Here is a 12,442-nt window from a genome sequence, read left to right as displayed (position 1 = left end):
GGTGGTATGTAGAAAGGACCGATGCGGCCTCCTGCGCGGAGTTGGGTGCCTGATTATCCGGGGCTCGAGTAGAGAGTTCTCGAGCCAGCGCATGAACGCGCTCATTACCGGGAATCGAGGCATGCCCTGGGATCCAGGTTAGATTAACCGTTCGGTCGAGAGAGGTGGCGGTGGTAAGAATATGATGCGCGGCCGGTGTCGCCACGCCGTTTAGGTACTGGCGGTATGCCACCTGAGAATCTGTACAAGTTTCGGCAAAGGCTTCGTCAATGGCTGAATGGGCAAGCGCGAGTGCGATGGCGGCTCGTTCCGCTTCTGCAGGCGAATTAGTTCGGATAGTGGCGGCGGACCCCACTCTGCCATCCTCGTAGGCAGCGACTGTAGTGAAAAATCCTACTTTAGAATTCCCTGCCGCGTCGACATAGAGGATATCAGAGCGGTTGCGGTATCTTTTGGTGTAATAGCTGGCTCTAACTTTCCGCCTTCCCTGATAAAGGCAAGCGCCCATGTTGCGTGGTAGGGGCTTCTGGTATATGTAATCCTGCATGCCCGGAGAGGTCATGAAAGGTGTAGCACTTGCTGGGGTGGCGATGGGTGGATTGAGACGGAGTTGTCGCAGTAGGCATCGTCCTGTTTCCGTGCGACTCAGGCGGACTAATTGGTTGGTGCGTTGAGCTTCTATTAATTCGTTCACGGTATTGTGAGTACCAGTGGCCAGCAGACGTTCTGTGCTAACCGTCCGTGGAAGACGTAGGGCGGAGGTTACGGCCATGCGTATTAGGATGTCCACCTGCTCTGTTTGGCGCTGAGTGAGTATATGATATGGGAGGTGGCATGTGATTCGGCTAATGATTAATGCATTGGTCATATTGAGGGTTTCGCGTTCCGACAGCCCATGTTTGAGCGCAGCCACACATCTGATTAGTCCAGTAACCTGCTTAGTCTGTCTTTGCAAGAGTTGAAGGGTGGCGGTTGCATCAAGTGCGTTGTTAATGAGGGCGGTTGCATCAAGTGCGTTGTTAATGAGAAGGCCGAGAATCTTCATCTGAGACACAATGGGCACTGGGTTTCCGTACATGTGAAGTTCAATGGGGGGATCACCGGGTATGGGTTTAAGCTGCATTAGTCCCGATTTAGTTGGGGAGCATCGGAGGCCTGTGTTTTCTAGATAGGTGGTGGTGATGTCTATGACAGACTGCCAGATATCCTGGGCTGTTTCAAGGGATCCGCCTGTTGTCCAGAGGGTTATATCATCTGCATATAAGGCTGTGTGGAGCTCTGGGATAGCAGCAAGGGCCTTTGCTAATGGCGCTAGGGCCACGTTAAAAAGCAGCGGTGATAATACCGCCCCTTGAAGTGTTCCGCGGTTAGGCAAGGAGAAAGGCTGGGAGGCAATATCCCCAAGGTAAAGTTGTGCCGTGTGTCCCTGAAGAAAGGCCCGAACATGCTGCCATATGCGCGTGCCGCAGCCCGTGGTGGCTAATGTCGTCAGGATATAGTCATGGCTTATCGTGTCGAATGCCTTGTGAATATCCAGGGCCAGTACGGCGCGCGTAGAGGCTGTACGGCGCTTAGTGTATAAGAGAGACTCTTTAAGGGCGAGAAGTACGTCTTGTGCCGATAGGTTTGGGCGGAATCCAAATTGAACATGGGAGAGAAAGCCTGTTGCTTCTAGGAACGGTTGCAGACGATTGAGAATGACATGCTCGAAGAACTTGCCGACACAACTCGATAAGGATATAGGGCGCAGGTTTTGAAGAGTGAGGGATTTGCCCGGTTTGGGTATAAATCGCATGATGGCGTGGGTCAAGGTTGATAGGAGCGTCCCAGCATGCCAGTGGTTATTAAAGAGTTCCGTTAGTTCCTGGAGAGAGACTTCGTCCAGATTGAGTAATGCCTTGTATGTTATGCCGTCCGGTCCTGGCGCCGTGGAGCGGCGAATCTTGAAGAGTGCTCGGCGAACTTCATTTAAGGTGATGTCAGCATCGAGTTCGGAGTTAGGCGGAGGTGGATTTAGTGGATCTGCTGATTGAAGGGATATGTGTATATAGGTGTCCCGTAGTTGACCAATTACGTCGGTGCCTTTTTGGAGTTCTAGCTGCATCAGACGTGTGTTTACTTCTGTGTGTGCTTTAGTGGTTGTTGCATCTAAAAGAGCGCGTAGGAGGGCCCACGTGCGTTTAGTGCTTAATGTACCCTTGAGGCGGGTACAAAAGGTTGCCCAGTTTGCACGGGCTAAGGCGTTGGCGTATTCTTCTGCCTCACGAGTGAGAGGGGCTATGCGGAGTCTCAATTTACGGTTGTGTCGCTGGTGACGCCAGCGTTTGAGAAGTCCCTGTCAGGCCTCCCATAGATGAGCCAGGTGCGGATCAACCTGCGGTGCAGTAGGAGTATTTTTAATGCGTTTGCTGCTCACCCGGATGGCCTCCACCAGGCGGTCTGTCCAGTCGGTGACAGTAGGGACTTCGATAGAGTCAGCTGCCAAGTATGAGCGCAATTTATCCCAGTCGGTGAGAAGGTGTGTGCGAGGGCTGAAAATCTTGGAATCGTAAGCGATAGTAGTGGACACTGGGAAGTGGTCACTCCCAAGGCTGCCTTGTAGCACCATATGAGATTTAACAATTAAATTTGGTGAGGCCCATGTGAGGTCCGGCGTGGTATCACGAGTGACACTTGTGCCGATGCGAGTGGGTACAGTGGGGTTTGTGATCAGGCCGAGGTTATAATCAGCCATTGCGGTAGATATTAGGTTTCCTTTGGGTGCGTCTGAGGTGTATCCCCATTGTGTGTGGCCTGCATTAAAGTCCCCCACCACAAGGAGTTGTGAGGTGCGAAAGGAGGCCCCATCTCGGTAGAGCCCATACGCCGACCCATAATGATAGTATCGTGCCGGTCAAAGTCAAGAAGACTAGAAGTGATTTCCTCTGCGGAATGGTTCAAGGGAATTCCGTGGATGATGCCTCCGCACGAATTCAGAGGATCAGCGACGTGCGTGGCAACGTCGTAGGTAGTATTGTTAAACTGGAGGGCTTTAATATTGTGATAAGCTTCAGTATGATGCATGTTAGGCGTGCTGATAAGGAGGGTGTTATTGACGGGATTAGGTCGAAATATATCAGTACTTGCTTCAGCAGTTGAGATTTTCGAGGCTTGCAGAACGGCTTGGCGAAGAGCGTGAGCAGGAATCTTGGAGCAGTCAAGGCCCCCGCGAAGACGAATAATAACCTTGTAGTCGCTGGCTGGTAATGGCGGTGGGTGAGGTACTTGCGAGGTAGTTTCCTTCATCTCCGACTGGAGGGGGATGAATTTCTTGAGTGAAGGATTTCTTGAGTTTCGGGCGCATCTGTCGTGCACTACACGCCAGCTGCTGTCTGCACACAAGCCGAGCTTGTAGCTTCACCAGACCCTGCATAAGCTCAGGCACGTACAAGGGTGAACCATATTACAGCTAAGGCTCGCAAGTATGAACGGGATCTAGCACGACGGCAGTGGTATACTTGGTGTGAGCAGTTTAATACCTATTTGTCAACTGCATCTCTCTGGCGGACTTTCCGGGCAATGAAACAAGGTCGCCGTCGTCCCGACGCCGCGACTACCGCATGCTTCGCAGCAAACTTGTCTCCGAACGATTTTGCCAGAGAAGCAGCATGGAAGTTTTTTCCAAAATTACATATGTTGCCTCCCTCAACTACCATTTCTAACGTTGTAGGGATTCCAGCCCACATAGGCAGACTGCCAACAGCCGACGACACCGATGGTATTGTCAGTCCTTTATCCATGCCTGAGTTGCTTGCAGCAATAGATGAAGCCAAACGGAAGACACCACCCGGTCCGGATGCCATTCCGTATGTAGTGTACAAGAACCTTACAAACGCTGTACTACCTCGACTTCTGGACACAATTAACAAGGTATAGCTAGACGGCTCGGTACCCGAGACCTGGAAATCAGCCATTGTGATTGATCCCAATTCCGAAACAAGGAAAGCCACCGGAGGATCTCGGCAACTTTCGGCCGATTTCTCTAACATCAACACTGTGCAAGCGGACAGAAAAAAATGTTAGCCACACGACTGTCCTTGTGGCTGGGGCAGCACTGTTTCTACCACCCCGCACAAATTGGCTTCCGTCCATCCATAGGCACTGAAGATGGGCTGGCTGTTCTGGCCTCTCAAGTTCTGTCGTCAACCCGCAGCAGCAATGTGCACACCATTCTCGCAATGGATGTCGAAAAGATGTATGATAAGATTAGCCACGACGCCATTTTGAATTGTGTTGACACGCTGCATTTCCCTCTTAGGGTACGCAGTTTCTTAAAATCATTCCTTGAGAAAAGGAAATTTGCAATACGCCTTAATGACGAATCCATCGGATCATTTGCACCTGTTCGCGGTGTACCCCAAGGCTCGGTACTGTCACCAACGCTGTTTAATATTGCCTTCATTACCCTTGCTTGGCGCTTACATAATGTCCCTGAGGTCAACGTTTCGAGCTATGATGATGATATTACGGTGTGGAGTACACACCATGACATGTTTACTCAAGCGGCAGCCTGACGTAAACTCGCGGCGACGCCGATCTGTCTCCTCTTATTTAGAATCCCCCTTCATGAAAGCGAGACGTTGAAAATGTTGGGATTATCGATTCATCAGTCGGGAAAGAGAACCGTCTGGCTTTCTCAGGCTAAAAAGCAGGCGATGCAGACCTTGACCGTAATAAGAGGTATTGCTCCTAAATCTGGTGGCGCTCGATACCAGGTCGCACGGCATTTGGTGACAGCGGTTCTGCAGCCACGCCCCATTTATCAAGCACAGTTTCAGCACTTGACAAGAGATCAATGGGATCGTCTAGAAGCAGTAAATAGAGAGGCTATGAGAACCATTACTTGTCTCCCCCGTACCACACCGGTCGTGGCACTACAAGAGAACGCTCAGCACAACATATTAGATGAACTAATAGTACAGCAACGCCGTGATGCTCGTAGCCTTAAGGCGACCCTTTTGCACTCACCGCGAGCACTCCGGCCTATGCTACATTGCACACCATATTGCCGCAGACCTCGCCAGGTCTCCCCCCATGGAATTTTGTTCAGCTTAGCGAAAACAAACCTACTGACCTTCATAGACCAACGACATCTTATGCGGCATCATCCCTTCATGAAAGGATCGAAGAGCAAGACACCAAGCAGCCCCTAGGCTCAATAATTGCATATGTAGATGGCAGCATTGACGGATGTGAAACGATAACTGCAATTCATTGTCCTTGTTAGACGGCGCTTAATAGCCCATCCAGATAACAATTTACTGAACCTCCATCTTCTTTCAGTGCTGAGGAGGTTGCTGTCCAAAAGGCGCTTCGCTCTCTCTCCGTCACGACCTTACTACCTACAGCCAAAATTGTCATCCGCACCGACGCCCTACAAGCAATGCGTCTGCTCCGACGCGTCAGTCGCAGCCCAGAAATCTGCCAGAATATACATCGTCTGGCGGCTCGTATCTCGCAAACCACTCGAATTGAGTGGGTCCCACGTGACCTACTCAGTTCTCAAACCTCTGCAGATTCTGCAACCCACCAGGCGACTCTACCTTCATCATTGACACGCTTCCTCACTATGGATGATGCCACTCTGCTTCTCACAAGAAAGGAGCACCTCCGGCTCCGCAAACGTGCTCTTGTCCCACCGTGTGCGATAACACTAAGGGGGTTGCGCTACGGAGGGTCCGGGTCGGAGTTGCCCTCACACCTGCGGTGACAAGAAGATGGCCGCAATATCGACATTTATATCAACGTCCAGGATGTCCTATCTGCAAGTCACCAGATCACGAGGCAGATATTCACCACTTGTGGGTTTGCCCGGCACTGAAGCCCACGAGAATTGGGCACCTGACGGCAGTGGGCCTTTCGCCAAACAACCCATCTTCATACACTGCATGGACTCAAGGGCCTTATCATCGCTCTCTCTTGAACTTCAGCTAAACTTTTTCTTTCATTTAATACCCTCTTTATTTTTTACATATTTCATTATGCCCTGAGGTAAAAAACAACGTTATTAAAAAAATGCTGCTTTGACATGGTGCGCCCTCCTTTCGAGCAGCGAGGCAAGCGCCATCCCGGCCTCATGGCCTCTAGAAACTTGCGCGCGGAGGTGATCTCGGAGGCCATGCCGGCCGTTAGCGCGCTTTCCTCGCTGCTCGACAGGGGCGCACCCTGTCAAAGCAGCTTTTCGACTCTTCTGTGAAAATTGTGCACGCCGCCGAGAGCAGTTTTCCGTCGATTCCAGACAATCTAGATAAGTACCGATGTTGAATACCTTATCAGATAACGTAGACCATATTTGGCTACTTTGTGAACGTTATTTCAGTTCGACTGCGGTAGTGGATTTTGCACAGGAAGTTTTTAAAACCCGGCCCCGAAGTATTCAAGACCCTGAAGAACACCGGTGAACTTGTACCGCTGTCACACGGGCATTTCGAAGGCCCTCGAATCGACTTCCTATCGACTCGAAGGCCTTCGAATGGCCATTAAGTTTCAATGGCCATTAAGTCGATATTCTATCGAGTCAACGGAACAGCTCAGAACTCTATCGAGATCTCGAAGGCCTTCGAATATCGCGCAAGGTTGCTAGCATTAACCCGAGGAGCGTCACGCACACACGTGCACAGCGCGTTTACGATACAAAATCGTGAACGAGCGTTATTATTTTATATCTTTAATTTACGCGGTAAAATAATAATACCCGTAATAATTTTAAAATAGCATCGGTCTTTTTTTAGGCGTATCATTTATGTACTCTCTACTACTGTAGCATGCGCCGCCGAAAACAACAAACACAATGAAAAGCAAAGATCGTATAGTTGCCAACGCATTAAAAAAAAAAGTCCTTGAATAACGACTAAACACCTGCAGTTACTAAAAAAAGTCTACAGTTAAATTTTATTTTACATTTATAGAGACATTTTAGTTGTTTAAGCAAAACCGAAAGCAATGATAGTGGCGCCATAAATGTTTGGCGCCAAACACCACAAATATTTCAATAGCCTTCGAGCTTTGCCGTGTAGCAGCGGCACAACTCCTTCGAGTTCGATCGAGATTGAAAATCTCTAAGGCTATCAACTCAATCGCCTTTGAAAATGACCGTGTGACTGGGGTATTAGACGCGCTTGACATGGAAGCCAAAGAGAGTTTAGCTGCTGGCGAACAGCGCAGAAGACTGCAGAAGCGATCAGAAATCAACTTCTGATCGCGAGGTAGTCTCCGCTTTTCGCTAAGTATATTCAGGCATAGCAAAGCTGAGCCCGCTTTCATTTTTCTTTAATGCAAAAGCATTACTTCGCTATGTTCACAGATTTCTGTCCACAGACCATATCCGCAGGCGGTCTCCGGAGATTCTGTCCATAGGCCGTGTCCGCAGAGCCTGTCCGTAGAACATGTCCGCAAAACGTGGCCGCAGCAATTGTAATTTAGAAGTAGTAGAAGTTACTCAATGGTGTCAATCGATAGAGGGCGCAGTAATGTTGATGCCGAAAAAATAATTGGGCCAATAAGTTAAGCCCCGCCGTGGTGGTGCAGTGGTAAGACGCCCGACAACTGTGCCAGAGTTCCCGGGTTCGAACCTGAGCACAGCGGCTGCATTTCGATGGAGGCGAAACGAAGTGGCGTCCGTGTGCTGTGCAATGTCAGTGGAAGGCCCAGGAGATACTCTGGCGCCAGCTACAAACCCGCTCCTTCGCCTGCCCCAAAGTTTATTCATATATATTCAAAGAGCAGGTTGACCCTGAATGCAAAAATTGTGGCGTCGACGCTACTTTAGACCACATTACATGGGGGTGCGCGGCCTATCTGCCACCCGCCGAGTTGCTGCCAGCTCCATCTCTGGAGGAGTGGGAGGCCGTGATGCGCTGCTCGGACCCGGCCATCCAGGCTCGGGTCACTGAGTGGGCCGAAGAGATCGCCGACAGGATGCAACTGGCGGCCATCTGGCGGGGCCAGCAAACTGAATCACTTAAAGCCGATGAAATAAATGCTTTCCCATCCATCCATCCAGTGCACGTTAAATATCCCCAGGTAGTCGAAGTTACTTCGTAGCCCTCCACTACGGCTCCCCCTTTCTCTCCACTTTCCCTCCTACCTTCCTCCCTGCCCTTACGGCGCGGTTCAGGTGTCTACAGAGTGAGTGTGACAGATACTGCGCCTTTCCCTTCCTCTGAAGCAATTAATAATATTATTAATATTATAAGGGTAAATAGGTAATTATGTAGAATAACTGGTTCACAGAAAAGGAAAGATGCAGCATCTGCCACGCTTGTTCTGTGCACACCTGAAGCGCGCGTGATGGAAGGGAGGAAGGTGGGAGTGAAAGCAGAAAGGGGTGCTGTAGTGGATATGACATCAAGGATTTGACGTCACGCAGCCGGAAATAGAGCAAAAAAAAGAGCATAGGAAAGGAAGTACCAAAGACTAAAATGGGGAAACAAGAAGTGAATTAAGCAACTAAAAACAATCCGAAGCAAGCAACAGGTGAATCCGTGCTTTCGCATTGCTCCAATGCAGGTTCTGTAATGCTCTTTAATTTTTTTCTCACGAGGAGACAGGACCAGTGGTGTGACATCATACGAGTTGGTGCTGGGAGCGCCTGGCCAAGACTGACTGAAATAAAGACCTGCGTAGATGGCACTGCTTCAGCGCTCTCTTTCTAGTTCACAGCCTTCTCCGCGTATTCTCCGCTAGGAAAGGACATTACGGGCAGCCTGGCGCTACTGGAAGCATGTTGATCAAAAGAGTTTCTCATTTTTTCAACTATCTATTAGTTCTGTCATTTCTCTTCGTCGCTTTAATATATTTATCTGTCCACGCTGTAATGCACAAGCACCTGTTTTCCGTATGCGCGCCGGGTAGCGCGCAAGGTGGAATCGCGGTATATTTCCTCTGGCGAGAGAAAAACAAAAATAAACACGCTTTACTAAAATACAAAAGGCAAAAGTTTTAATTATAACTCAGACACAAATCTTTTTTAGAATTTGTTTACAGTTTGTTTAAATTAGTTTATCATATGATGATAATGATAATGGCAGACGGGCAGGTCAACTGAGCGGCCTTAGCAGCGAAAGCTAATGAAAGTTGGCGCACGCGGTCCGATAGTGTTCAACTATTTGTACAGGTGTTTATTTCAGTCGGTCTTGGGCCCTGCAACCGATAGATTGCGAGTAAGTTTCCAGGCAGCGGCGCTAAGACCTGTTCGACCACAGTGGAAATTGGCGCCAAGGCGAAGTCGCTGCATCGCGGCTGTACCGTAGATTAAGCTACAAAATTATAGGGTCTCTGTTAGGAATAGAACAGCGAAAGCGTACCATTTTTCTATCATGTGCATATTATCGTTTGCCTCTTATCGGCATTTGTTGCAGTGCTACATATAATTATCATTAGTCTACAGGAAAGGAAGTTTACAGGAAAACTTCTCCGTGGTTTTCCAAATATATTTGCTTATATATTCAGACATATCGTGCCCTTGAATTGTTTTCTTCAGAAAATTCCCCGCTGTGCCTGTATCGCTTAATCTGATTTAAACTTTTCTATTTTTTTTTCAGTTGTTCTGTTCAGTTCAGTCGTTCAGTCATGTCCGACTCTTCGTGACTTTATGGACCGGGTCACGCCACGCTTTCCGGTCTCTCACTATCTTCCCAACATCACATAACTTCATCTGCAGTGCCTCGAGGATGCCATCTAACCAACGCGTTCGCTGCCTACCCCTTCTCCGGTGACCCTCAACCTTTCCCAACATGAAATCTTTCTCCAGCGACTCCTCTCTTCTCACCAGATGACCAAAGTAGCTGAGCTTTAACTTTAGAATTCGACCCTCCAATGTTCAGTCAGGATTTATGGCTGAAAATATCGACTGATTTGATCTTCTGGCAGTCCAAGGAACTCTCAAGTCTTCGCCAGCACCACAATTCTAACGCGTCAATTCTTCGGCGGTCAGCCTTTGTAAACTCCTGTAAGCACACTCAAATTCGTGAACGCAAGAAAGCACACAGAGATCACAGCTTAAATGCATAAACGCAAGCAAACAAGCCCAAAGCAATGCCAGTACAGCACAGGTAGTCTGCGTAAAGCATTATATTATCATGAGAATTGGGTCACCTCAAAACTTAGTGCCGACAAGCGGACGTCTGTCCGAAGGAGCTGCGTCGCGCGGCTGTTGCTTCTTCTCGCGCCATCGCATCTGCAACTACTGTCCTCTGTTGAATGGAAGCGACGATGAAGGAACAACGACCTTTCTCAGCGTCTTGTTAGTGGACAGGACGTCACAAGGTTTGAAAATTTCATGAATATTCACGGGGAAATTCGTTAACAAGAGTGTTTCCAACATGGCATTATGCAAGAGGACTTTTCCGATGCACATTCGTAACTGGTCTCTCTCTGGCGTTACTTAGGTTCAGCTCAAGAAGGGAAACATCCGTGCGCTATGCCGACCGCAGAACACCTACACAGATTGTGTCCGCAACGCGGAAGCCAACCGTAAGCCTCTTGGTGGTGATGTCCCCGAGGGCAGCGGACAACTTGAAGTGTGAGTCGTCTTCGTACACATACAAATCAAGAGTCTTTAAGGTGACACTGGTGCTGATAGTTTCAACTGCGCTGAAAACTCACCACACTGCGGCATTCAGTGGACGAACGCTGAAGGTTGTAGGAGCCACCAAGCTCTACACAGCATATGGACAGCATTGATGCTGGCATAGCTGCCCTTTGTGCGCTAGAAAAACGAAAGCGCCATATTATTGCACCTTTCCGGACTGAGAAGAGCGTCAACCAGGCGTGTTGAAAGGCGCAGACCGGTAATGTTAATGGTCCTGAGAGAGAAGGCACTGCGTTGGAGAAGCTTCATTAGGCCTGTTTCGAGATTACCCCCATGGGTAGATTTTCATCTCGTCAAGATCGCAAACCATATCAAGGTCATCCTGCTGGAGCTAGGTGTATCCCAACTCGTCACGACCATTGGCAGTTGTCATTACCTCTAAGCATCAAATCCTCTGGATGCTGTCCTGCCCAGAGGGAGTGGCCGGAGGCGAATCGAGGCCGGAGCGTGTTGGATAGCTGTGCCTTTCTCGCAGTTGCGCAGGCTATGCGCATATTGCTGATGCAGCCATGATGCTGAAGCCTCGATGTGAAGGCAGCCACCTCGCGTACGACTGCAATAGGACTCCTGTCGACTGCCTGATGCAGAAGACAGCACAGGTTGTTCATTCGAGGAAGGGGCTCGAACAGCCCGTACCCGAGTGCGCACAGTATCCGTTTCCAAACAGGCAGTTCCTTGAGAGACCAGCATCTGCCGTCGGGTCCACTTGACAAACATGCCCATGAGAATCGAACCGGTTCATGCCGGCGTCAGTAGCCACTGAGTAGTCGCTGCCCACACGAGAGAAGCCAACGCAGCTCAGACGCAGGCAAACAACGAAATTAGGACTGGGAAAAACAAATTCCTGGCGCGTGAAGAACGTGCCACGTAGAGAAGGCAGTGCGTGGAGAAGGAGCGCGTGCAGAGTGAGCAGATGAAAAGAAGAGAGTGATTGGGGACAGTATATGAGTGTCTGTGTGTGTGTGTGTGTGTGAAAAACTTTATTACGTGAGTTGTTGGCAGCTTACAGAGCGCAGGAGTAAACCCGGACGCGTATTTTGGTTTTCTCGGTACGTTGGCTCCGCATGACACAAAACGAAAGAAGAGACAAAGAAAGCGGCCTGTTCCGACTAGCATCTACCGCCCCCAGAGGCAGCGCAAGCGGTTCAGGTGTCCAGAGAAACACGTGCGACAGATACTGCGCCTTTCCCTTCCTGTGAGGCAATTAATAATATTAATAATAATAGCGAGCAAACCCAAATACGCTTCCGACGCCCGCCTACTCAGCCGGAGTACCCGGGTTCGAACCCGACCGCGGCGGCTGCGTTTCGATGGAGGCGAAAAGAAGAGGCGTCCGCGTGCTGTGCAATGTGAGCGCAGGTTAAAGCTACCCAGGCGTGCGCTGCCTCTGGGGGCGGTAGATGCTAGTCGGAGCAGCCCGCTTTATTCATCTCTTCTGGCGTTTTGTCTCTTGCGGAGCCACCGTACCGAGCAAACCCAAATACGCGGTCACAGCAGCACAGCTATCCCGGACAGCTACGCTGTGCTCCTGTGGCCGCTGGGTAGTGCGCGCGTCCGCGAGCGAACACAAGTGAGCCTGTGTGAATATAACAGGCGGACTTGATGACCCACCTATTTCACCTCGCCAGATAGTGCGCGCTGTGACCGAACGCTCCGCGTGTGCTGTTCTGGACGATGACGGTCGATCGCCCCCCGTCGGCCGTCATTGCTTTGTGATGTGTGCACCTCCGACGTAGTAAACACTTACATGGACGCAGAGCTAGTACGGAGGCCCGCCCGATGTGCTGAGTGCTCAGTGACCTGACATTTGCG

At 49.9% G+C, this 12,442-nt stretch overlaps 1 protein-coding gene across 1 annotated transcript in view; it reads left to right on the top strand.

Moving 5' to 3' along the window:
- The window catches only part of LOC146175093 (uncharacterized), a 53,253-nt gene extending 41,913 nt beyond the window's left edge, over positions 1–11,340 (top strand). The window contains exon 2 of the mRNA XM_084585521.1: positions 11,138–11,340. Coding sequence (XP_084441647.1) covers positions 11,138–11,340 — 203 coding nt within the window. The remainder of the gene's footprint in view (positions 1–11,137) is intronic.
- Positions 11,341–12,442: the final 1,102 nt, after the last annotated feature.

The sequence above is a fragment of the Amblyomma maculatum genome, chromosome 11, assembly GCF_055883805.1.
Source record: "Amblyomma maculatum isolate TAMU_Amacu chromosome 11, ASM5588380v1, whole genome shotgun sequence".
In the NCBI taxonomy this organism is placed as follows: Eukaryota; Metazoa; Arthropoda; class Arachnida; order Ixodida; family Ixodidae; genus Amblyomma; species Amblyomma maculatum.
This window is presented reverse-complemented; position numbering and strand designations above follow the sequence as displayed.